Source organism: Dermochelys coriacea, chromosome 7, assembly GCF_009764565.3.
Source record: "Dermochelys coriacea isolate rDerCor1 chromosome 7, rDerCor1.pri.v4, whole genome shotgun sequence".
NCBI lineage: Eukaryota > Metazoa > Chordata > Testudines > Dermochelyidae > Dermochelys > Dermochelys coriacea.
In genome coordinates this window covers 103,620,541-103,648,452 of record NC_050074.1, presented here as the reverse complement: position 1 = coordinate 103,648,452, position 27,912 = coordinate 103,620,541, and the positions used below count along the sequence as shown (strand labels likewise).

The 27,912-nt window shown below is 39.3% G+C and overlaps 2 protein-coding genes across 2 annotated transcripts in view; one reads left to right on the top strand and one right to left on the bottom strand.

The window, feature by feature from the left end:
- DOCK1 (dedicator of cytokinesis 1) overlaps window positions 1-27,912 on the top strand; it is a 578,721-nt gene that overhangs the window by 209,674 nt on the left and 341,135 nt on the right.
- INSYN2A (inhibitory synaptic factor 2A) overlaps window positions 1-27,912 on the bottom strand; it is an 80,468-nt gene that overhangs the window by 32,757 nt on the left and 19,799 nt on the right. Inside the window, exon 2 of the mRNA XM_038408543.2 lies at window positions 26,557-27,754. Coding sequence (XP_038264471.1) covers window positions 26,557-27,749 — 1,193 coding nt within the window. The 5' untranslated portion in view covers window positions 27,750-27,754. The remainder of the gene's footprint in view (window positions 1-26,556; window positions 27,755-27,912) is intronic.

The window sequence follows — 27,912 nt, the reverse complement described above, 5'->3', positions numbered from 1 at the left end:
AACTTCTGTAAGGTTTTTGGCTTGGAACCACATGACATTTTCATTTAAAAAAAATAGAATGATATAAAAATTAGCATGGCACACATTCAGTGGATTAAAAGCTGATAGATAGGTCTCAAAATGTAGCTGTAAACAGGGAATCATCATCAAATGTGTGTATGCCTAGTGGGGTCTTGCAGGGATCAGTTCTTGGCCTTACACTATTTAACATTTTTATTAGTGACCTGGAAAGAAACATATAATAAAGTTTGCTGATGACATAAAACTTGGGGAAGCGATAAACAGTGAAGAGTATAGGTAACAGATACAAAGCAATGTGGATTGCTGGGTAAGCTGGGCTCAAGCAAACAATACACATTTTAATATGGGTAAATGTATGCATCTAGGAACAAAGAACGTACGTACAGGATGGAGGACTGTATCCTGGAAAGCAGCGACTCTGAAAAAGATTTGGGGGTTGTGAATAATCAGCTGTACATGAGTTCCCAGTGTGACACTATGGCCAAAAGGGATATTGTAAGTTTTGGGTGTGTAAATGGGACTTTTGAGTTGGAGTAGAGAGGTTAGGTTACCCCTGTATTTGATGCTGGTGCCACTGCTTCTGGAATACTGTGTCCAGTTCTGGTATCCTCAATTCAAGAAAGAGGTTGATCAATTATAGGGTTCAGAGAAGAGCCAAGAGAAAGACTAAAGGATTAGAAAACATGCCTTATAGTGACAGACTCAAGGACCTCATTCTATTTAGTTTAACATAGAGAAAGTTAAGGGGTGACTTGATTACAGTCTATGTGTATGTCTATACAACAAAGAAAAACCTGTGGCTGGCCTATGCCAGCTGACTCGGGCTCATGGAGTCTGGGCTGTGGAGCTGTTTCATTGCTGTGTAGATCTCTGGGCTTGGGCTGGGACCTGAGCTCTGGGACTGTCCCACCTCACAAAGTCCTAGAGCCTGGGCTCCAGCCCGAGCCCAGAAGTCTACACAGCAGAGAAACAGCCTGAACCCTGTGAACCTGACTCAGCTGGCACAGGTGAGCCGCAGGATTTCTTTGCTGTGTAGACATACCAGTTAAGTCCTTACATGGGGAACACATATATAATATTAGGCTCTTCAGTCTCATAGAGAAAGGTATAGCATGATTCAATGGCTGGAAGTTGAATCTAGACCAAATCAAATAGGATATAAGGTGTAAAACTTTAACAGAGAGAATAATTAACCATTGGAATAACTTCCCGAGGTTGTGATGGACTCCTCCATCACAGACTATTTTAAAATCAAGATTGGATGTTCTATAAAAGATGCTCTAGGAATAATTTGCGGGAAAGTTCTATGGCCTGAATTATACAGGAAATCAGACTAGATAATCATAGTGGTCCGTTCTGGCCTTGGAATCTATTAATGTAATTACACTCTGTGCATTCAAATCTATAAGGAAAATAGTACATACACAGTTGATTATTTTCTTTGTAACTAACTTGATTTACCAACCAACTTTTTTTCTCACATAGCAAAGCAATGTTCTTTAATGAGGATCATATTTGTGAGATGTTTGAATTGTTAAATTAAAAATTGTTTATTCTTCATTAGCTACGGAAAATACAAACTTAGAATGGAAGTGCCATTTGATTTGTAACTACAGCAAGATGCTAAAATTCACATGCTTTTTCTTATATTGGAGTGACCTAGGTATTTCTAAGGTAGCTTGTTAGCTGGCTAAGACAGGATTCTGGAATGGTTGAACCAATGTAAGTTCAATTATTTCTTCTAAGTTAGATATCCTTGACAGAAAGAGTTTATCTTGTTCACCTTGAAGCACTGGGATCACACTTTCTCATTTCCATATAATCATCTACTTAACAGAAAATTGCATGGAATTCATCTTGTTGCTATTCTCCTTCAGGCTGGAAAAGATGATGTTGTGCTTAACTGACAATTTCCTTGTAAAATCATATGCAATGAGGTCCTTTTAAAATACAAATCTGTTAAGAAATAGAGCTGTTAAAGATGACCTTTTCTTCCTTCCCAAACATACATGGAAATAGAAGTTTATGAACATGTTCTGTGTGCAGTGAGCATGTATACAAATGACTGTACTTTCAGTGTGTGTGTGGGGGGGGGGGAATGTTAAATGTAGCTGTTTTAAAAATTTTAATGGAGGGAAACGTTGCTTGAGATACCAAGACCCAAATTCACAAGAGACCTGATTATAAACCTAGTAGCATCCATCCTTCACTAATTATTAGAGCTGGTTGGGAATTTTCTATTGCAATGATTTTCCAACAGAAAATGCAGTTCTGCAAAATTGAAGTTTCTACAGGAAAAAGTTTGATTTTTTTTCTTGTCAAATTGAAATTAAATATTTGATTTAGGATCTATTCGACCTGAATCAGAATATTTCGTTTTGTCCAAAAGACATGAAAGAAACGGTCTTAAACTACAACTCCCAGGAGGCAATGTACTCCAGTGGGAAAATGTGATTTAATGCCAAAATGATTCTAAGCATTTCAAATCATTTCAACAACCCAAAATTTGATTGAGAATGTTGACATGGGTGATGGGGGGAGTTTGAGCAAAACTCTGTAAATGAAATATTTCAACGTTTCCAAATTAAAATTTTTTGGCATTTTCATTCAACAATTTTTTTTTAAATGTCAACTTTCTGTCTGATTTTGAGATGAAAAGAAATGTTTTCCATGGGACAAAAATTCTGAATTTCACTCAGTTCTACTATTTATTCTTAAATGTTGGTTTCTGCTTGATGTCACTTGGCTTTTAGGAGTCCCATTGTCTCATCTTGCATAAGAACATGGGCAAGGCATCATATGTTTGCTGTAGTGGGGCATGGAATTCTCTTGCCTTTGGTACAACAAGTTGCCTTGCTCAACTACTTCAATGAACATAGTTCACATACTCAGTGGAGTCCAGTCTCTTTCCCTTCCAAGAGATAAAGTTTAGCTGAAGCCCTTCACCTTAGGCTTAGCTGCTCCTTAGTTTCTTTTTCAGAGTTGCTCAGCCCACATCATAGATCTTTTTTCCTCCTATCTCCATTATATTCCTGGATGGAGAGGCTGGAAGGAATGGTTGGGGGTGGGAGGTAAGGAGGGAACAGGCAGAGAGAAACATTTGCCATCACCTCCTCCCCTGCCTGTATTTCATTCTGATTCCTTCAAAAGTTGCAAAAAATCTCTTCTCTATTTACTTTCTTTCCTCCCAGTGACATTATTAAGAAAGATGTCCTGGTTTTTAGTTGGAAATAAAAATTGTTCACCATGTATACACTGAAGGAAAACGCTGTTTAAATTTTCTTCTGGGTAATTGGACAGAATCTCTGCTACTTGATGGCTTTCCTTAAGAAGCCATCAGAAAAGTAGTGATTTGAGTGTTAGTAAATATGATATATTACACACTGTGAGGTAAATATGAAAACATACAGTACTGACACAGAGACATGTTCTGCAAGAATGAACATGAAAGTGCTGATCAGCAAGTATTCTAGAAGACCGTTGTGTGTATATTGTCATTGTTGGCTATCACTTGATATGAGGATGATGTCTGCGGGACGGGGGCCTCGGGCCGGAGGGGGTGTCAGTGGTGAGACGTAAGATGGCTGTGGAATCCAATCTGTGTTCCACAGATTTTTTCACATATGTGATAGGTGATTGCTTGGAGAGAGTAGAACTGCTGGTTGGGATGCTGTACAATTTCCTTCTTCCTGTGCTGTTTCTCAGCCTCTTGAGCAAGGCAATCCTCTTCAAAATGGGATGAGGCTTGATGTATGATGCAACACCATTTCAGTCTATTGCCAGCCAGCTCTTCCAAATTCGTGGGGTCAATGCCTCCCTTCTTAAGATACACTTTCAGGTGTCCTTGTAGCGTTTCCTCTGTCCCCTGTGGGTCTTCTTACCATGACTAAGTTGAGAAAAGAGGACTTGCTTTGGAACACGAGAATCAGCCATCCGCACACAATGGCCAGCCCAGAGAAGCTGATGTTTCATAATCTTCACCTCAACAGTGTGGATGTTAGCTGCAGAGAGAACGCTGGCATTAGTGTGACAATCTTCCCATCTGATACGGAGAATCTTCCTAAGGCAGTGCTGGTGCTACCACTCCAGACCCTTAAGATGGTTTCAGTATGTCACTCATGTCTCGCAGCATAAAGAGGAATGGGGATGACTACTGCATTGTAGACCAGGATCTTAGTTTCCATCTGAAGATCTTTGTCCATAAAGACACGATGAAGCAACTTTCCAAAGGATGTGCTGGCACAAAGGATCCTATGTTCGATCTCCACATCAAGATTGGCTGTCTGAGAGAGGTGGCTACCAAAGTAAGGGAAATTTTCAGTTCTTTCCAGGAGTTCATTACCACTGACAATTAGATGGGAGAACAGGGACAACTTGTGCTGGGGCTGACTGGTGGAGCACCTTAGTTGTCCCAATATTGAGGGAAAGTCCTGGGCTATGATAGGCGCCTAAGAAAAGATCTAGGGTGGATTGTAATGACTTGTCAGCCTCTCTGTACATGAGGATAGCACAGTCATTAGCATCATGAAGGTCAGTAATAACAGCATGGTGACCTTAGTTTTAGAATGAAGACACCGCAGGTTGAAGAGCTGTCTGCCCGTGTGATAACGCAATCCCAATTCCAGAAGAAAGGCGGTCACAAATAAGAATCAAGATCCCAGCAAAATATATGGAAGAAATGGTAGGGGCACTAACACAGCCCTGCTTAACACCAGTACGGATGGTGAACAAGTCCCTCTCCAATCCGTTACAGAGGACAGTGGTGGTCATCCCATCATGAAACAACCTGAGAACATGAATGCACTTCAATGGACAACCCAACCTAGACAGCACCTTCCATAATGCTGCATGATTAATGGAATCAAAGGCCTTAGGTCAATAAATGCCATAAACAATAGCTTAGGTGTTGTTCTCTACACAGCTCTTGGATCTGTTGTGCAACAAAAATCATTGTCGGAGAGGAAGACAGTGCCTCAGTAATTCCTGCACATTGACTTGTCCCCTTGCCATTATTGTGACCATTTTTAGGAATTCTTTAGGTCGGATTAAATTTCTTGATTAACCCAAATTCCAACAAGAAATTGATGAAGTTTTTTCACAAGTGCTGTTACACCAGCTTTGAAGGTTTCCAAAGGAATGCCATCTGGGCCTGGTGCCTTGTTCTTTCTAGTCTGAGTGATGGCATGCCAAACTTCCTCAGAAAATGGGGGGCTAGCAAGAGATTCTATTACAGAATGCTGAGGAATGGACTCAATGGTGGAGACTTCAGATTCGTGGTTAAGTAGAGTCTTGAAGTGCTTCATCCAACATAGCTTGAGGGCTACATTGTTCTTTAGAAGGATTGAGCTGTCCTGAGATTGCAGAGGGATTGTGCTGCTTGAGCTTGGCCCATAAATGTCTTTTGTTGCTTTAAAAAAAAAAAAGCTTCTCATATCAAGTTGATTGGCAGAGCTCTGGATCTCCACAGCCTTTGTTTGTCCCCACTGGTTCTTAATGTCATGCAGCCTTCTTTGAACAACAGCTTTAAATCTCATTTTTGCTAGTTAGAGCAAAATGTGCCAAATGCAAAATGTGCTTCTCTTCTTATGAATAAGTGCTAGAATTTCCTTGTTGTTCTCATCAAATCAATCCTGATAGCGGTGAATGGAGTATCCAGTCGACTCTCACATGCCTTGTGAATAATGGTCTTGAATAACTCCTCCCAATGTGTTTGGACATTGGACATGGATGTCAGGTAGGTCAAATAGACTCTCAATGAGGTGTTGTGAGGGACTAGCGTGATTTTGATGTTAAATCTCTTCCTCATTCCTTTAGGTTGTTTACAGTGTTTTGGTGCAAGCCGCATGTTTATGACTGATCTGACCAAATGATGGTCTGTCCAGCAGTCATCCATACGTCTCATGACTTGTGTAATATGGACATGAGTACAATCACAGGCTCTGACTATGACATAATCAGGAAGATGCCAGTGTCTGGAACCTGGGTGTTTTTAAGTGGTTTTATATTTGTCCCTCTGTCTAAAGATGGTATTTGTGATAAGCAAATCATGCTCCCTACATTTGCTGATGAGGAGAATGCCATTAGAGTTAACTTTCCCTAACCCTTCTTTCCCAATGGTACCTCTCCAGAATTCAGGGTGTTGTCCAGCTCTTGCACTGAAGTCATCCATGAAGATGAGCTGGTCTTCCTTGGCTGTATCAGTGAAGATTGAATTAAGAGCACTGTAAAACTGCTCCTTGTTGTCTTCATCATTGTCAAGTGTGGGAGCATATGCACCGATGACCGTGGCATACTGGTTGTTACTAAGCTTAAAACAAAGTCATGAGACATTTGTGAATACCCATAGTGAGTTTTAAAAGCTGGCTAGCAATATTGTTCTTTATGGCAAAACCAACCCCATGCATATGCCTGTCTTTAGATGACTTTCCTTTCCAAAAGAAGGTATAGCCTGGACTGGGAATTGGGAGAGACCGAGTTGGCAACAGAATCCAAAAAGTGGGAGTGTGCTAATAAAGTCTGCGGATGATACAAAGCTGGGAGGTATTGCCAATTTAGAGAAGGACGGGCAAATCATACAGGAAGATTTGGATGACCTTGTAAAGTGGAGTAATAGTAATAGGATGTAATTTAATAGTGAGAAGTATAAGGTTATGCATTTAGGGATTAATAATATAATTTTAATTATAAGCTGGGGACGAATCAATTAGAAATAACTGAGGAGGAGAAGGACCTTGGAGTATTGGTTGATCATAGGATGACTATAAGCCGCCAATGTGATATGGCCGTGAAAAAAGCTAATGCGGTCTTGGGATGCATCAGGTGAGGTATTTCCGGTAGAGATAAGGAGGTTTTAGTACCGTTATACAAGGCACTGGTGAGACCTCACCTGGAATATTGTGCACAGTTCTGGTCTCCCACGTTTAAGAAGGATGAATTCAAACTGGAACAAGTACAGAAAAGAGCTACTAGGATGATCCGAGGAATGGAAAACCTGTCTTATGAAAGGAGACTCAAGGAGCTTGGCTTGTTTAGCCTAACTAAAAGAAGGTAGAGGGGAGATATGATTGCTCTCTATAAATATATCAGAGGGATAAATACCAGAGAGAGAGAGGAATTATTTAAGCTCAGTACCAATGTGGACACAAGAACAAATGGATATAAACTGGTCATTGGGAAGTTTAGACTTGAAATTAGATGAAGGTTTCTAACCATCAGAGGAGTGAAGTTTTGGAATAGCCTTCCAAGGGAAGCAGTGGGGGCAAAAGACCTATCTGGCTTTAAAATTAAACTTGATAAGTTTATGGAGGAGATGGTATGATGGGATAACATGATTTTGGTAATTAATTGATCTTTAAATATTCATGGTAAATAGACCCAATGGCGGGTGATGGGATGTTAGATGAGGTGGGATCTGAGTTACTACAGAAAATTCTTTCCTGGGTATGTGGCTGGTGAATCTTGCCCATATGCTCAGGGTTTAGCTGATCGTCATATTTGGAGTTGGGAAGGAATTTTCCTCCAGGGCAGATTGGAAGAGGCCCTGGAGGTTTTTCGCCTTCCTCTGTAGCATGGGGCACGGGTCACTTGAGGGAGGATTCTCTGCTCCTTGAAGTCTTTAAACCACGATTTGAGGACTTCAATAGCTCAGATATAGGTGAAAGGTTTTTTGCAGGAGTGGGTGGGTGAGATTCTGTGGCCTGTGTTGTGCAGGAGGTTGGATAAGATGATTGTAATGGTCCCTTCTGACCTTAGTATCTATGAATTGGTCTAATTTCCTGTTTGGCCTTGGGCAAGTCACTTGACCTCTCTTCCTCTTTCCGCTCCCATCCTCTGTCTAGTTTGTATGTTCTTTGGGAGCAGGAACTTTCTCAATATGCTTGTACAGCACCTAGCACAATGGGGTCTTGATCTTAGCGTGAGCATCTAAACATTAACATGATACAAATAATAACAACAATAATAATAAATAAATGGATTGACATAGACAGACATCTTTGTGACTTTTAGACTAGAGACAAAAAAGAGGCTATAATTTTTTTTTTTAAGGCGCCTAAGGAAGTTAAGCTCCAAAATCCCACTGAAATTAATTTGGAGCTGAGCTACCAACTGCCTTAGGCTTTTTTTGAAAAGCATCGTCTTAATGCATAATGGAATCTTCCTTGCATTTGAGTTGTCATTTGCTAGATTAATTTGATTGGGAGACTATGGAGCTAAGAAACTGAAGTGCAGATGCTCTCTCTCACATCTTCAATAGCTGTTTGGATGATATGTGCTGGAGTCTAATTCTGTGCATCCTTGTATATGTGTAAAAAGAGTTCAAATAGCCTTCCTGTTTTTTTAATATTCTTTTAGTGAAGAGATTACAAACTAGGGGATCCTTCATATTTATCCTTACTTGGTGGCATGATTTTCATAGACATGACTATACTTTACATTAATGCAGTGAGTGTTCTCTTTAGATAGTACTGATATAATACATCAAGAGTTATGAACTAAACACAACCCACCTGCAAGGGGGATAAATAGAGAATTTTTTTCTAAAGATTTAAATTTAAAATAAAAAACTAAAGGAGTACTTGTGGCACCTTAGAGACTAACAAATTTATTAGAGCATAAGCTTTCGTGAGCTACAGCTCACTTCATCGGATGCATTTGGTGGAAAAAACAGAGGAGAGATTTATATACACACACACAGAGAACATGAAACAATGGGTTTATCATACACACTGTAAGGAGAGTGATCACTTAAGATAAGGGGGGGGGAAAGGAGGAAAACCTTCCATGGTGACAAGCAGGTAGGCTAATTCCAGCAGTTAACAAGAATATCAGAGGAACAGTGGGGGGTGGGGTGGGGGGGAGAAATACCATGGGAAAATAGTTTTACTTTGTGTAATGACTCATCCATTCCCAGTCTCTATTCAAGCCTAAGTTAATTGTATCCAGTTTGCAAATTAATTCCAATTCAGCAGTCTCTCGTTGGAGTCTGTTTTTGAAGCTTTTTTGTTGAAGTATAGCCACTCTTAGGTCTGTGATCGAGTGACCAGAGAGATTGAAGTGTTCTCCAACTGGTTTTTGAATGTTATAATTCTTGACGTCTGATTTGTGTCCATTCATTCTTTTACGTAGAGACTGTCCAGTTTGGCCAATGTACATGGCAGAGGGGCATTGCTGGCACATGATGGCATATATCACATTGGTAGATGCGCAGGTGAACGAGCCTCTGATAGTGTGGCTGATGTGATTAGGCCCTATGATGGTATCCCCTGAATAGATATGTGGACAGAGTTGGCAACGGGCTTTGTTGCAAGGATAGGTTCCTGGGTTAGTGGTTCTGTTGTGTGGTGTGTGGTTGCTGGTGAGTATTTGCTTCAGATTGGGGGGCTGTCTGTAAGCAAGGACTGGTCTATCTCCCAAGATCTGAGAGAGCGATGGCTCGTCCTTCAGGATAGGTTGTAGATCCTTGATGATGCGTTGGAGAGGTTTTAGTTGGGGGCTGAAGGTGATGGCTAGTGGCGTTCTGTTGTTTTCTTTGTTGGGCCTGTCCTGTAGTAGGTGACTTCTGGGTACTCTTCTGGCTCTGTCAATCTGTTTCTTCACTTCAGCAGGTGGGTATTGTAGTTGTAGGAATGCATGATAGAGATCTTGTAGGTGTTTGTCTCTGTCTGAGGGGTTGGAGCAAATGCGGTTATATCGTAGCGCTTGGCTGTAGACAATGGATCGAGTGGTATGATCTGGATGAAAGCTAGAGGCATGTAGGTAGGAATAGCGGTCAGTAGGTTTCCGATATAGGGTGGTGTTTATGTGACCATCGCTTATTAGCACCGTAGTGTCCAGGAAGTGGATCTCTTATGTGGACTGGTCCAGGCTGAGGTTGATGGTGGGATGGATAAAATAAAAAACTAGTTACATTTGATTTTGAGGAGGGCAGTGGGATTTTGAAATCCTTTTGATGTGACAGTTTTGGCTGCTTCCGCTATTGAGGAAGTTTGTAGCACTTAAACTTACTGTACAAATGTATAGTAAAAATTTACGTCCTGATCCTGCAAAGACTTTAAATATGTGCTTGTAGTTCCACACTGTGACTAGTTCCACTCACAGTCGACTACTCACGATGTGTATAGTTAAGCATATGAATAAGTCTTTGCAGGCTTGGGGACTTAAAATGGAAATCCTGGTTGTAACTTGGTAACTTACCAAGTTCATGCATTTTCTTGCTACTGGAAAAGCATTAAACAGTTAACCTTGTATTTTAGTTCAGGATATGATTTAAGTTACTTCCTCCACTCTCCTTACTGGAGGAAAATTAAATATGTAAATTTGTCAGATTACTGGTTTAGCAAATCCTCCTAGCATAGACACAGCTCCTATTGGCAAAAAAATTGCTTTTTGGTGGGGTGTAGTTTCCTGAATGAAATAAACTACCAGCAAAAAAGTGTTTTTGTTGGTGTATAATTGCATCTTTGCTAGGGCTTTTGCTGATATAAAAGTGTCAAAAATCATACTCAAACATTATTGTACTGACAAAAGATTCTTGGGAGGACCTAGCCTTAATGGTGCTGAACTTGCATTATATTCCTAAGTACAAGCACAGACTTTTCATTTCCAGACACTACTGTGGATTGCTTTGCTAGTACAGTAATAACTGAGAACATATTGTTAACCATTTTTTCATGCTCTATAATTTTATTCTAAAAATTCTCTTGAGACTTTGGTGTTCAAGTCTTGAGACTTTGGTGTTTGGTTCACCTAAATGTAGGTTTGAAATTGTTTTTCTGCTTTATAAAATTTGTTTCTACCTCGCTTTTTTTTTCCTGGATGAAATTTTGTAGGTGATTTGTCTGCAGTAATGCTTGGTCTATCTGATACTCCCGGGGAAATTCTGTGCCACTGCACAATGCAGAATTTGTTCAGAATTGGTGCTGCAGAGCTGCTGGCCACCACTAGTGGCCGGTGGAACCAGCAGAGCCTGCCTCTCCAACTCGCACATACAGGACACTGGGGTGGAGGGGAGATCTGGAGGGTTCTGGGCAGCTGCTATTCCCAGCGTGTCCTGAAGTAAGGAGGCAGCATGCAGAAAACTCTGTACAAGCCTGGCACCCAGCATCAGGCTGTTTCTCTCTCTGGATCCCTGGGCTCTGGGGGTTAGAGGGAGAGGTATCTGGGCTGGGGGGTGGCCCACGGCTTGGCTCTGGAAGATAGAGGTGCAGGTATCTGAGCTGGGGGGTAAGGGGTGTGAGTTTGTGGGCCATGGATGCCCCGTGGCTGGGCTCTAGGGGAAGGGGTGTGAGTGTTGAAGATTTATCCCTCTCCTTCCCCAAGATGTGCCCAGCTGACACGTGACCCACCCAGACTGAGGTGCCAAACAAAAGCATAACAGAGAAACAGAAACTGGGCTGTCATAGTGGTTTCTTAACTCTCTACTCCTGGGGGGAATCTTTTTTGTTGTCTGTATTGTTACAGACATACATGCTGACAAGTATTTTGAAATAAAAGTACCCAAATGAAACTAGTATGATTATATTGTGTTATTTTGACAAATAAAATATGCAGATTTTTAAAATAGTGTACAGAATTTTTATTTTTTTGTCACGAATTTCTCCCAGGAGTAATCTGACCATTTGGTTAACCTCTAGCATGACCCTTAAATACCTAAAAGAAAAGGAGTACTTGTGGCACCTTAGAGACTAACAAATTTATTTGAGCATAAGCTTTCATGAGCTACAGCTCACTTCATCAGATGCATTCCTTAAATACCTGTGTCCAACACAACACTATCATATGTAAGTCAAGGTAAAATTTGGAGACGTAAGTCTAGGCTGTGGCCTAGGGTTGGCTCCAAGTAAGGCTAAAGTGTGTTGAGTGTCAGCTGTGTTCGTGCCAACAGGAATCAATCAATGGAAAACAAAACAATCAATGGAAGCTAATTATTTAATACTGTCCCATAATGCCTTGCAGAGACCGCAGAATGGCCTTAGATAGCTAGTGTCAATAGGTCAACCTAACCAGAACCCGCTTCCCAATATATGTTGCCAGTCACAGTCACATGCCTTCTAGTGCTTTCATGGTGACCAACATCTTCATCATACTGATTCCTGAAGTATTTGAAGAACATAGATCTATAATGGATGCTAAGAACATATCACAGAGGGCCTCCATCTGCCCAGAGGCCACCATCAGAACTTTGGGCTGATGCATCAACATTTCACAAATTTGGCTGGCACAATTAATACCAACATATGTACAACATAATGCATTCCCAGAAATAATTTCAACCAACATAATTCAAGTGTAGAGCTATTGTGGATATTGGATATAACAGCAGATACATTGAATGCATGTGAAAGGTCTGTGTGCAGATACCATGACTCCCATTAGTTTGCATGAAGCTAATCATTCTAGTTAAGCACCTTTGATGTAATCTAATGTAGAGAAAGCCATAGTATCTCTGACCTTAGCTGGTTTGAAGATGACCTAACATTATCCCTTTCCTTTTATGATAGTGACTGACATCCTTAAAGGACAATGTGTGCTGGGGGATGGTTTTTCCCTGATTCTAGTCATCAAGTGGGAGAGAGCCCACACTTGGATTAATTGAATCCTGAGTAAGGCATCTCCCTTTTTCAGAGGAAAAGTGATGGCTGGAAGGTGCAATGACGGTGGGAGGCAGTCCGCAGCCTGACCAAGTTTGTTGCTGCACTGTTGGCAGAGGATCAGAGGCTGCCCATTAACTGGCACTATGGCCGTTTTTATTTGCAGGCACTAAAGGGGAAGGGGAAAGTCCTGGAATAGTCACCATGTACTGTACACAACTGGTTTGATCAATACTAGCAGCAACAGGATAGTAAAAAGTAACACGTTAAAAGGAATAATGTTTTTTTTAACAGAATGTATTTGATGTTTTAAATGAAAAATGCAAAAATACCACACACTTCCAAAACAATTTGGGAATGATGAGAATGCAGATTTTGTACTCCTACTTACTGGGGCCTTCATATCAAACTTTATACTACATTGATTTTAACCTTGAAATTACTTATTTGGCTCATGATGAAGAGTGAGTCCAAAAATATTGAATTATATGATGGCTCAATGATGAGCTTTTTCAAACTGTTCCCAGATCAGTAGTCTGTGGTGCTGTTTAAACTTAATTTTGACAATTGCAACTGGATGACTAATCTCCTTTTTGAGGTTTGTGTTTGTATGGAATAAATCCAGGACAACAATTTCAAATGTATTTTTTCCCATTGTAACTATATTTTGTAGTTTACTCTAGATTAGTCAGGAATTTAAATTTAATTTCCACATGGCGTTTTTTAAAAAGGCAGCATATCTAGTGGTTAGAGACCAGAAGTGAGAATCAGGGGTCTTTAGTTGTATCCCTGACTGAAGAGTCATAGAATCCATATGTCAAGAACCATATGATGTTTAGCAAATCACTTTGTGCCTTGATTTCCCCATAAGTAAAATCAAAGAAGGTAATAAAAATGCCAGGTTATTTTAATAAATATTTAAATTGTAGCTGAAGCATACTTTTTTACTGGAACATGATGTAATAACTGTATCCTGCACTAATAAATTCTGGGGCAAAGCACTTATAACCACGTTATTGGAGCATATACTCAAAGCTGTTACACTAAAATGAACTCTGTCTTTTCAACATCTGCCGTCTGTCATAAATCTCTCTCCTCCGATTTGCCACTGAACCTCATCACTACATATGCTCCCAACCAACATCTGTAACCCATCCCCCTTACAAAGCCATTCTTTAATATCTCTGTATCTCCACACTGCTGCTGCTTGCCGTTTAGGAATATCTGTATTCCTTCTTCCTGTTTCCGCTTACTCCCCTGCCCCCAGCAAAACCCCACCTAAATTTTAAATTAATTTCTTTTGTGTGTAATATCTTGGATTACCTGAGATCACGTTTGATACAAGCATTATGCAAATCTGCCCTTGTGGACTATTGCCTTCATAACTCCCTATCACTTATGACCCCCAGTTGAATTGTTTCTCAACTGTACAGTGATTTTTCAGCTTTTTGCATTGTGGCTAATAGCCCTTAGTCAGAGTACTGGGATTTATAACCATACAGTTGTTATGCAAAATAAAATCTCTCAACCAATCAGACTGTAGTGAATTTCATAACAGAGGACTAACCGCATATTTATGGGTCAGTAACTGTATAGAAAACCTTGGACTCTGGATGTCTGAGATGGTTCCACTTTCAATACATTATCAATAAGTATAACTTTTTTAAATGCTTATTTTCTGACAACTGTCAAGGAAACAGATAAAACACTAAAACAAAAGTTAAATTGCCAACCATCTTTATACTATATAATAATTTCAGATGTACTTTATACTGAAACGTCATTCAAATACTCCTTTTCTGTGTGTGTGATTCAAACATAATCACATGTTGACTTACAATAATAAAATATTGTCTGGTCCAATAGACACTATGCAAAAAAAAAAAAACCACCCTGGTTTCAAATCCTAAACATTAAAAGTAGAATGAAATAAAGGAGATATAATAGGAAAAGTAACCTGCAATGTTACTAAATGTATAGTATCTGTAATTAGGGCCAAAAAATCTATGGAAGAAAAAAACAATTAAAAAAAATAACATGCCATCGCAAAGGGTAGAACTTTTTATTAGTGTGTCCAATGAGTTGAACTTGAATACCTCTTCTCAGGTTTTAGTAATTTTGTTTTCCCATTTGTGTGAACTCAATTTATGGTTGAATTTGTGAGACTTTGTGCACGTCTGGTTCTCTGGTGACTTGTGACAGATAAAGTGGAAGGAAGAAAACTTTGAGCATCTTGGTAGAAAGCAGAAGCAGATACAGATAGGTTCTGGCACAAAGAATTATGGTGAGACTGTGATCTGGAGGTGATGGTGAACGATGGCATCTCTTCCACCAAAGCAGCTGCTGAATCATGCCATGCTGAACTATTATGGAACATGAATTGCCTTGTTATATGTCTGTTCATTTCTAGAACCTGGCATTTTTTATGAAGGATTATCCTACTTTTTGCGGAAAATCACTTGCATCCAAGATATCTTTTCAGAATGCGAGGAACCAATGAACATACATCTATCCAACAAAGTGCTATCAACCTAATTCATTCATGAAACAAGAGGCAGTGCAGAAAACCCACCTGTAACTCTGATCCTTGACTGCCTTGATTCTTTTTCACAAGCCAAGAGTATGAGACCTATTAGATGAGACTTTTGGCAACTCTCTTGAGGAGGAAAATCTGCCATCCTAAAGTAACCCATCATCCAACCAGCAATTAAACCACTGCTCGAACAACTGTTCTCCTTAACTAGCACCCAGTATGCAGCCTCTTAAGTAGTTTGCTTAGAAATAGGAAGCTTACCAAGGGTTGCCTCCATCTTGCTTGAATATTCTAATACCCTGGACCTCTCCCAATCAGTTTTCAGGCTAGGGACATGGAACAGAGAGGGTGCTGGTGGCAATGAGAGATGATCTAGTTTTGGTTATGGACAAAGTCTGCATAGCTATATTTGTGGTGTTGGACTGCTTTTCCAGTTTTGATACAGTTGACCATAGGCATCAGCTCCTCTGCCTCTAAGGTTCTTATCTGTGGAGTCCTGCAAAGATCCATTGGGAAGCTACTAGGGGAGACTGTGCAACAATGTTGATTATGCCAGCAATTTACAAATGAAGCCCAGCTCTTATATCATATCAAACACACATAGCACCATCTCCTGCCTGTCCAAGTGCCTGACTGAGATTAGCAACTAGTTGAAATGCAGCTAGCTCTAAAACTGAATCTTGGAAAGACAGTGTGATGCTGTGATGGTTGTGGAGGAAGAGGAGGGAGAGACAGACACATCCAGTACACTATTGATTCCATACAGAGCCATCAGATTGCTAAAACTGTGCACAGGTTTTGTGCCCAACTCAACTCCTTGTTGCTCCTGGATACTCAGATAGCCACAGCTGTCTAAGACACACTATTCCATCTGTATCATATAAGTAGACTGCATAGTATTTCACACATTTTTGATGATTCTCTGGACCTAGATATTAAACTGCTGAAGTCAACAGTTGATTCAGAACACAGCAGCCTGTCTGCTCAGCAACGCAAACCACTGACAACACATCTCAACCATGCTTTCTGCTTCTTATTAGGATCTCCATTGAATATCAGGTCAAAGTAAAGGTTTTGGTCTTCATCTTCAAAGCTCTCCATAGAACTGGACTGAGTTTACATAAGAACCACTTCACCCAATGACCTCCCACAATAGTTATGGCCCACTCCAATGGTCAGCCTCAAAAGTAAGACTCACGTGGAGAACTCTGTTGCTGGCTGACTCGCAAATCTGGAACTTTGCTCCAGAATCAGTGCGATCATGAAACAAGCAATTTCAAAACAAAACTGACCTATTCAGTCTAGCCATTGCACAATAACCGCCCACACTCTTGAAGTCTCTTTTTTTCTGATAATGGTGAAAAAGTTGAATGTATCTCTATGTACTTGATAGTTTTGGGAGGTGCTCAGACACAACTGTCATGGTTATCCTAAAGGAAAGATAGATTCATCTCTCTCAGAACAATACCAGTTCAAATGTGGATACCTTTAAAGCTTTGTGTCTCATTTTAGCTTGTTTGGATAGATATCTGACTCACTCCCCTATCTCTCTGGCTTTCACCACTGACAGTCAAAATGAATTTATTATAGGATTACTTTACTCATTTAAAGTAAAAATTGGTAATATTTACTGCCTAAATAGCATCCTTTGTAAATGACTGATTAGTAGAAAAGCTGTCCTTGCAGGTACATAATTTGGAGGACAGTGTGAGGAAGGGAGGGTCAACTTGACACATCTGGAAAAGCATCTATGGCAACTAATATGAATGGATTTATCAGGAAGGCTAGTTAACATTTTACAGCACTACAAAGGAATGTGGGAACTTTTGAGACCTAACACCCTGGAAATGTAGTTAGTCATGAATAGCAGAGAATTCAGATCACAATTACTTCCATACCACTATGGTCCTCCTAGCTTCAAAGTTTCTTCATGCTGAAGGACCCTAGTCTCAGACATATTTCAGAGTTCCTGCTGAAGGGAAGGTAAAATATGATGAGACTTCAAGTTGTCTTTAAAATCAGTCACATTAAATAGCCACTAGAAGTACATCAGAATCTTCTTTGAATGCCTCAAATCTTGGCTCATGTGAAAGGCCAGATAGAAAGTTTGATTCCAGTTAAATGGCCATTTTTGACAGAATATATTCTAATTGTGCTTCTATGGTATGTGCAGCCAAGCTATTAGTGAATTAGTAAAATGAGATGTGTTTTCTGGGATCCTAACATCATTTTTTGAGGAAAAAGGCTAAGTATTAAGATTCTGAAACTCACTCAGTTACTGAAATTTTTCCTACTCTTGTTTTTTTCTGCAAGTTGGCCATTGCTGAAGTTTCCTTTATCAGCAGCTTTGTATGGCTGAACCACTTTAATGACCTCCTCATTCTGCATTCATTCCTTTTTTTTTCCAGCTTGCCTTTAGATTTTTCTGATTAGACACATGGCAGGCCAGTTATTGTATTTCTAGAACCTTAATTGTCATAATATCTGGGTTCTCTGAAAAGGTATTTTAAGGAATACTCTATGAATAGAGAAAGGGTGTCCTCTTTTCTCCACTCTCTAGACATTTAATCCAAGAGGAATAGAATGATCACATCCAATTGCTATGAAAACACCTGCCCAAAAAATACAAAATGCACATCATGTTCTCAAAGTCACAAGACGGGGGTTCAGTTCACATCTAGTGGAAATCTGTTTCACAGCTACAGGTCCTTCAGAGATAAAGCTCTGCCCTCTGGCTCCCCCTACATGGATAATACCTTACTTGCACTTGAAGTTAGATGAAAAAATAGGCTGCTCATCAGAACACAGGATAACCATCTGGAGCTAGCTGTGCCCTCACAGGTCTAGTTGAGACATCTAGCCCAGTTCTGGAGATTCAGGCCAGAAGTGGGGATGAATCTGTGATTAAAACTTGAATGGTATTGGATCTGTTGATGACCAACCTTGAGTTTAACAGCAAGATCTTCGGTTTGGGGCCCACTGATCCCTCTTGTTCAGAATTCTCAGGCAGTATTGAGGGAAGATGCCTGACCCTGGGTTTTAACCTGGAAGCAGGGGACGTTTGAACAGGTGTGTCTATGCCAACACAACCAGTATGGGGGAGGTCATGAGGTCTGTATCCCAAGCACGTAGTGTATCCTAAGTCTTCCCAATAACCAGTGTGAAGAACTTGTGCTCTATGTCCACTAGGTTTTTATTATGGAAGAGGTGTAAGGGGTAACGAGTAGTAGCTATGCTGTGACCTAGCACCTACCAAGAGGCACCTATATGAACATTTAATGTTCTCATAGGGCCTAGAGGTGATAGCTTGAGGGCCACTGAAGACACTGTGAAGCTAGAATGAGGAAAACGGGATCACACAGAGAAGAGAAAGAAGTGGACCTTCTCTCTCCCTTCCTATTCCCACAAAAAGTATTAGCTACAGAAGTGCTACAGAGGAGTAAAGTTATGGAAATGTCACATGTAAGAATATGACCCCATGCAAGAAGGCATGCAGTGTTTGTCCCAATATTACTACCGCTTCAAGGAATGGGAGAACCCATCTGACAATTCAGAAACTTACAATTTTCAAAATCAGAGTTCAATGAACTTCAGATGTTGGATGTTCCCAAGAGAGGGGTGTTTGTGTGGAGGGTAAGAAGAATGAAGTCGGAGATACTGGTTTTTTTGAGAGAATCTAGAAAATTAAAACACAACTGCCGCTGCTACTAGTATAGCTGTGTCAAGAAGACATGAGAAATGTCTGATGGGCAGATGTGGTGGTGACAGTGAAAAGGAGCAGTGTAAGTGAAAAAAAAACATTCAAGGAAGTGGCAGGCCACTCTGAGCAAGCCTCAACAATGCACTAACTTGTGTGGAATTATTTGCTTTGACCAGGAAGACATATCCAAGGACATTTGCTGTCTTTGCTTCAGAAGGGTGAGCCACCACAGTTTCCAAGCCATCTTAATACGTCTGCATTCAGGAATAATCTATAAACAATGCATCCACTGCAATATGGCAGTACTAGTTTGAAAATTTAGGAGACAATCTCAGTAAGTCACTAATTCCATCAGCAAACAAACAAAAATGTAGAGACTACAGAGCAGAAAGCAAAGCACAGTCACTGTCTTCTTGTCTTCCAAAGGATTGTTGCTACGGAAGTTAAGATTTAAATACATTCAGTGTATAATGTAATTATGTGATCTCTCTGTTTCTAGTTATCATAAAAATCTGTTGGTATTGCAGAAAACTGCAAACGTGCAGTTGCCTTCTATTCTTGAGCTTCTCCATCTGCCATATTGCCTTCCTCCCTGGCCAAAGTCTCACCCACAGTAATTTTATTGAACTTCCCATTCCTGTTTCTGTGCTATGACTTCCCTTAAAAGAGAAGAGCAGGCGTCAGGCAGAAGCAGCTCCTTCCAGAATGAGAACAGGCCACTGTGAGCACCCGATTCCCACTAGAACTCCTTTCATAGAGTGTATTTATATGGGTTCTTTGATCTTTGCTTTTCCATTTGTGCATAAGGAGGAAACACTTTGTTTCTAAGTTGTTTAGCTTTTGTGGTTCTTAGGAACTTCCCAAGCGTGGAGACTGTGGCTCTCTTGGAGGAATTGCGGGAGTAGGGGCAACCAGCATCAATAGTAGCAGCAGTATTTGTGAGGACAGGAAGAGGCTGCTACTACAAATAGCTTAGAACTGTATGGGACATGCCTCTTGTCCCCCATCTGTCTCCAACACACATGCTCTCTCTATGCTACCTTCCAGTCAAACACAAAAATAATATTCCAAACAATAGCAGTAACGAATATGAGCACCCATATTCATTTGAATTAAGTGTGAATCCTGAATTTTAAACTTTAAGACTGTCAGCTCTATGAGCTCCAAACAGCTGAAGTTAGCCTAGGAGCTGCTTCACATCTTTTCAGTGCAAATAACAGTTATATATTCTCACTATTGTGCATTTTAAGTTTATCGAAAAATACTCTGAAAAGGGCAACACATTTTCAAATGTTAAGTGACTTAAGAACATAAGATTGGCCCTACTGAGTCAGAACCAATGGTCCACCAAGCCCAGTATCCTGGCTTCGACAGTGGCTGATGCCAGATGTTTCAGAGGGAATGAACACAACAGGTCAATTTGAGTGATTCATCCTCTGTCATCCAGTCCCAGCCTGTAAGTCAATGGGACTTAAGGTCTTAAGTCACTTAGAATCTTCTGAAAATTTTACCTTGATGGATTTTTAATTGACATTGCCATATAATCCCATACAACTCTGCCACATAAATCAGATCCTTTCTACAGAATTTCAGGCTACTTTGCTATATAGTACAAAGGGCTTAGCTTATAGCCATTAGTCATACTTCGAAGTTTCAAAGGACTGGCCACGGATGTTTTACAATTTAACAAATCACTTAAGTATGTTGCAATCCTCCTAATGCTCAAGCAGTGCATATTCAACATAAATTCAATGTACAGTACTGTAGTTAACCAATTTTTAAGACAGTGGTTCAAATTCTGCTTTCAGTGGCTCCTGTGTAACATCACTGGCATAACTAAGGTTGCACAAACGAAACAGAGAATTTGGCTCAAAAAATGTGTATCCATTGCATTTAAATGAGAAATACCTGACTACATGATTATGACAGCTCACTGGAAGGTATTCCAAATATCTGCCCTCAATTGCCAGCAGGGAGTTTGTGGTTTGTTTGTTGGTTTTTGAATCTGCATCTTGTATATTTAGTTTTGATAAAGATTACACAATATCTAATACATAGTCAGCTTTAACTTACCCTGTAAGTCTAAACCTTAGTTTTAGCTCACTGTATCCGCATCACCATTTCCCATAATATAAATAAATAATAATGTAAGTAGCTTTTTCCACAATCATACCAGTTTTTTCCACATCACTTTTGTAGCAGTTTGCTATACTACAAAAAAAGTTACTTTTCTCTGTTGAAATGAATAGCTAACAAAATAGTAAATAGTGATTATATAATAGATACTTTACATATGTCACTTGCGCAATTTAAGCTTTTATTTTCTATAGACTGCCTAAAATGTCCACACACAAAGAGCCCTACAAAGCTGTGTTTGTTTGTTTTTTAAACAATTCCCTCTTTGAATTTTGATCACAGGTTAGATGTACAAAATTTTGGCTTCCCCTAGAAAATCCTACAAAACATTCAGACATTTAGTATGTCAAAACTTTCTTTAATGTTTTTTTTTTTAAATAAAACCTCAGACTTTCAGTATGGCTAGTAGTGTTTCTTTATGGCCTAATTTTAATGTTCTGTGAAAAGCATACAGGGATCTGAACCCAGTCCAGAGGCAAAAGAGACATCATATTTTATTTCTCTAAATGTCAGGACTGGGGGAGGAACTGTGACCAATGTACGATTTCTGAATGTAAACCAGAAAGAGCCAAACAGAGCCCTCTACTTGCTGTCAAGTATTATAGCTTTTCTCTTTGCAGCACTTGTTCAGAATGCATTTTCAGTGTAGTCAAATACTACTGCATGTTATTACTGTATGAACAAATATGAGTGGAGAGAATGTAGAAATGACAGTCTTAAAAAGTGAACAGGGATGCATGTCACCCAGAGTGTGATGCCACTAGCACTGGAGATGTTGATATAGCTGTTGCTAGCACAGATATATTTAGTGATGAGTGGTACATAATAGCAGTTCAAGACCTATAAAATATTAGTGAAAATTACTCCACTGAGCACTAATTCCATGGCACTACCACAAATATTAAGCTGTTTGTGCTTATCTTCTAATGATAAATTATTTTTGTAAGCTATATTTACTTCACAAGTGTATGTACATTATTCAATAAGTGAAAAAATATGAAGTTGTAGAAATGCTGAGCATTGTTGATATTTTGGCAGAAGAGATGGTTGAGCCTGCTATGATAGGCATAGAACTAGAGGAATATTTTTTGTTTTCATAAAACCAAGTGACCAAGGACAGGATCAGTTCAGAACAAGATATTGAATAAAAGTGAGTATTCTAGCATTGTAAAAAAGATCTGATGGACAGTCTGAATAACTTTGTACATTTCTGGTCACTGTAGAAAAAAAGTTGCAGAAATGAAGAAGTTATGGAAGAAAATTCCTAGAACAATGCAAGGTTTATTTATTAATGAGTTGTATATTTTGGGGAAAAGAGTGATTAAGATACAGTTGGTCTTCATGAGGTAGACATTTTCTGAGGGATCAGAATGCTCTTCTAGCTAGTCTTATGGAATCTAATTAATGGAGCATGGGTTTACCCTATGCATAGGGTCAGATTATTTTTTGTGTTTTGATCTCTTTGGGTTGCTCAGTTGATGCAAACAGTCTGGCAAGCAGATAGATCTGGCATTCTGAGAATTCCCTTGGCAATGGGGGAAACTAGGCTGGCATAGAGGTGGTGTATCCAGCTCCTGCACAGCACCCCCCATTTCTAAGTAGATAGAGATTATGACTCTAAGAACCACTTAGTGCTAATTAGCAGAGGGTTCACTGTTCTATAACAGTAGTCCCAACTGGCCTTATAAACTCATGTCACCCAACACATTGCTGACATAGTATTTATCTATAAGGAATGTCATGTGGGATTTTAAATGAATCCAGGACCATACTGATCTTCATAATCGTTGTGTGATGTATGTACAGATGTTATTTAAGAAGTTGTGTATATGTACTAAATAGATGTCTAAATCAAGGCAGGGTTGACAAATAGACTTTGAGTCAGACAAAGGAAGTTGGCTCAGTACTGGCTATGTAAATTAAGCATTGTAAGCCAACACAATGAAAGCTAAATCTGCATACGGAGTATATGGGGTTGGGAGGACATTGGAAACTAAGGGTTTGTCTCCAATTACCGGTGGATCACGCTGCAGCAATCGAGCCACTGGGGGTCGATTTTAGCGGTCTAGTGAAGACCCACTAAATCGACCGCAGATCGCTCTCCTGTCAATTCCGTTATTCCATTGGAATGAGAAGAGTAAGGGGAGTTGATGGGAGAGCATCTCCCATCAACATAGCGTAGTGTGGAGCTCACGGTAAGTAAATCTAAGCTATGTCGACTTGAGTTACGCTACTAATGTAACTCAAATTGCGTAGCTTAGATCGACTTTCCCCCATAGCGTAGACCTGCCCTACATCACAGGGGGGTTATTCTGACTCTGGAAGCAAAACAATGAACTTTGGGAATATAAGAGGGAGCAGCAAAATGGACAGCACTTTTTACACTCATGAAAGGTGGATGCTGGGAGACTGCTTTAGATGAGAGTCTGTTAAAATTAAGTTTAGACCCTTAGGAAGCGTGTTCTGCTTGTTTTATATCTGACCATTGATGTTTCCATTATCCTTACTCAGTTTCTCTTAAATACTTATCTCCAGTACTAAACTTATAATTCTTTTCACGATAACTATATCTCAGGACTGTGATGTTATAAAGGAGCTGATCCTGAGATGTTTCAGTCAGGCTGCATGTATGTTGTTCCTTTGGGGACAGTGAACCTGGTAACTTCTGAGAGTGTCCAGTGATAGCAGCTGAATACTACAAGGGATACTCTCAGAGAGGTTCTGGGGTTAGTGTATACTTATGGTTACCTGCGAGGCAGCATAAGCTCTGGTGGAGCCCTGACAAGATTGGTTGGGTGGTGACGAATGGTGTCAGGGAGCTGACTAGGGTGACCAGATGTATTGATTTTATAGGGACAGTTCCAATATTTGGGGATTTGTCTTACATAGGTGCCTGTTACCCCCCCCAACCCTGTCCCGATTTTTCACACTTGCTATCTAGTCACCCTAGAGTTGACATCCAGGTAAGCACAAGCAAGTCTCTCTCTTGCTGAGGCAGTGGGGTAACAAGGTGACTCACAGTCCTGGGCACCCTGAGAAACCGTCACAGGGATATGTCAAGAGTGTGCCTAGTGCATAAGGACTATTGCCAGTTGTTGTAAGTTAGAACAGCCCTACACTCCATCTTGCCATCCTAATAAAGATTACACTACATGTTACAGTAAAGATTTTACGTTCTCTGATCTGTATCCAATTATTTTTCATATCGTAAGGGATCTGTCTTATGATTCCTTAATATATCATTATATTAGCATGTCTGTAGTAAGCAATATAAACACAATAGGTCTTTTTCAAAATTAAAAACAATGACAAACATCATTAGAGAACAGTCCACATGTTGGATTAAGTACCCTGATCTTTAAAAATTGAGGCCATTTTGTAAATTCAGATTGATACTAAAATATTAACTATTTATCAACAAAAAAGAGTGCATTCAGACTGACAAGCTGTATGCTATTTTATATCCATATGTAATGGCCAGCATACAAGCATATACCAAGAGGGTTTAGAATGTAAATGCTAATGGAACTTCAACAATAGTCAGTGTTGAATAGTTGACTTGTCCAGAAGTATTACATTTTTCCTTGTTGCAGTTCACCTATTTTAAACAATCTGAGCACAGATGAGGGGTGTTGAAAGTGGTGGGGTAGAGCAGGAAATAATCCCAGTAGAAAATGGAGTTCTAATACCTCTTACCTTGGTGATCAGAGAAAGAAAAGGACTTGCTTTCTGATCAGTTTGCAAGATATGGGGAAGATGGGTGTAACAGTCAATGCTAATATTGTTTGCAGTGATGTTGTACATGTATTTGTTCTAGGATACAAGAGAAACAAGGTGGGTGAGATAATATATTGTATTGGACCAACTTCAGTTGGTGAAAGAGACAAGCTTTTGAGCTACACAGAGCTCTTTGTATCTCGAAAGCTTATCTCTTTCACCAAGAGAAGTTGGTTGAACAAAATATATTACCTCATCTATCTTGTGTCTTTCAGTGCTAATATTGTTAGGTTTCGGTATTATTTTGAAGGTAGACATTTACTGTTATAGATTAGGGGAAATACAGGACAAGGGCTTTGTCATGTTGAAAAACTTTATAAGGGATCATTCACTGATTAAGGTAGGAGTTGTGGTTTTGGGAAGGCGATTCATCAGTGCAATAGGACTGGGTGCATTGAATGGACCCATCTATGTGAGGAGAAATATGGGGCAGAATTGATGGTGGTGAGGAGTTGCCCTTTTTATTTAAAGGGTATCTTTGAGTTCATTATTTCAGTTATTGCTTGAGAGAGAGTAGATCCTTAGTTTGAAAGGCCAGATACTATCAGTCTATCCTGAACATACTATAACCATCTGTAAGCAAATTAAAACAAAGGTTATGTTTCAGAAAACTGGTTGACATTTAAATTATTTATAAGCATTACATTTAGAGATTTAAGAATTGACAAAACATTCTCTAGTGCCTTAATAATCAACAAATTAAAGTGTAAGTCTTAAATCTACTATTTTGGTGACTAATACAATCTACTCCAAACACGATGAAAAGATCTAATGTTTATTTGAGAGGGAAAAATTGAGTGTGTGTGTGTTGTTAAATTTAAAACCTTGTATATTATAGAAGGGTTTAAAAATATGTGAGCAACTGTTAGAAAAGTGTTTCTTCTGAAATGCAGCCATTGAGTAAAAACTAACAAATGATGACAATGAATCCTTATAGTATTAAATAAAGATAATGTACATGGGACACCAAAAGCACCCAAGGGTTGTAATTATTAGATACAGACTAATTTATCTGTATCTGGTTACATATCTATCACTTGCACTCATACACATTTTCTACAAGTAGTATTACTTTTGCAAGCTTATGGAAGAAAATAAATAATTAGAAAATAATTTTTCCTTTGGCTGTGATGAAAAATTTTGCATATTTTGGACAGTATCAGCATTGTGTAGAAGACTTGCTATTCAAATATTTCCTTTATATTAAATATCTGAAGTAATACAAATAAGGTTAAAAACTCTGAAGTTTAAAGAATAAAACAATCAAGATTCTCATGCAATTAATGAGATTGTTCAGAATTGTATTAATATCCCTTAATCTTAAAAGATAAATCTATTATGGAATGAGGCTTTTCTTCTAATTTTTAGTGCCATACAGAGAATTATTGTTCATACAAATTGTTGATATAAAAAGCATTCTGAATAATGCATATTCTGAAAGGTAGTTTGTTATGTGCATATTAGAAAAAGTGAAATAGCTTCATTGTCATTTCAAGCACTAATCCTTAGACTAATAGATTCAATTCCTTCACAAAAATACATATAGCAAGAAAGATGAATCAACTAAATATTCAACTTAAGGAATATAAATAAATAAGACCCATTTTTAAAGACGGCTATGTAGTTAACCTAGGACATATTTCTAAAGCAAAAACATTTAGTACGTATGAAAGATATGACACTAGTTCAGTAGACAGGAATTTACTTAAGATTTATGCTTCTTGTGTAGATTAAATTAGCAAATTTAAATGACAGTACATATTAAGAAAGCTTTTAAAAACAGTTTGGTTTATACTTACCCTTCTCTATGAGCTTCTCCTTTTTCTAATTCCTGAATGACACCCAACAGCACTTTTATGGTTTCCTGGCTTGAGCTGATCAAATTCTCCATCATCTGAAGCTGTGCTTTCAAGTCTACCACTTCTGTGTGAGGCACAATTTGTTGGCATTCTTCACTCACAGCAACTGCTGTCTGACAAGGCTGGTTTTCTTCCATAGGTGAAACATTTATCTGAAGGGTCTGTTCGTTACATTCGGCTGATTGGCACTGTGCCTGTGTTGAGCAGGCCTGAGCGTTTACTGACTGGGATTGCAGACCATTAAGATGCACAGTTCTCTTTTTTTCCACATCTGTTGCTGGGCATAGTGACCATTCAATCTCTGCTGCAGAGTTTTGCGGGTCAGGCTGTGTGGCATGTGAACTGGACGCAGGTAAATAAATTGTACCTACTTCCGTCTTAAACACTTTCCCATGTGCTGATTGATTAGATTCCTCATTATCCAGTGGCACTGTATCATGTTTTACATTATCATGCAGCTGGTAATCAGGCTCTTGTGAAGTAGAGTCTGCTGAGTTTTGAAGAGAAGGAGGTTCTTTAGTACAGCTGTGCAAATCAGTGCTTTTACATGCCTCTGAACAGTTGTCACTAGAAGGCTGATCTACCGCATTCATGCGTTCATTAATATGGGAAATAAACTCTGCTGTCTTTAGGTCACTGACCTTGCTACAATGAGCAGCCTCCCCTGAGTTTTTACTATCTTCATCCTTAATATCTATTAAAAATCCATTGTTTTGACTCTTAAAGGTATCAACAGCTGAGACGCTTTTAATAATATTCCCTTTTTTGCGGTCCAAAGGGAATGTCTGGTAACACTTTTTAAGATCTGGTGAGGTCTGAACTCCTGTGCTCTTAGTAACATTAGGTATTGACCTTCGTGCAGGCACTGTCATATATTTACGATAAGCTGCTTTATAAGAGATGGGCTTTGTTTCTCTTTTGTCTGCATGCTGTACTGTAGATAGTTGTTTGTCCCTTTGTTCATTCTGGGCCTCGCAGATATCTTTAAATCTCACCTGAAGGGCTTTGTTTCTTTTCTTAATCTGTCGGTTGGGATCCAATGCATACTTAATCTCCAAAGCAAGTGAAGCGGCTGGCTCAACTTCACTTTCAGAGGTTGTGAGTAAGCATTTGCTGGGTTCCTTACTCACCATGATGCCTGTATTTAAAAACAGTTTAAGAAGTCTTTTATTAAAACAGAAATGTTTCCTTAATTCAAATATTATAAACTTCTAGAAAATATCCTCAAAATGAAAAGGAGTACTTGTGGCACCTTAGAGACTAACAAATTTATTTGAGCATAAGCTTTCGTGAGCT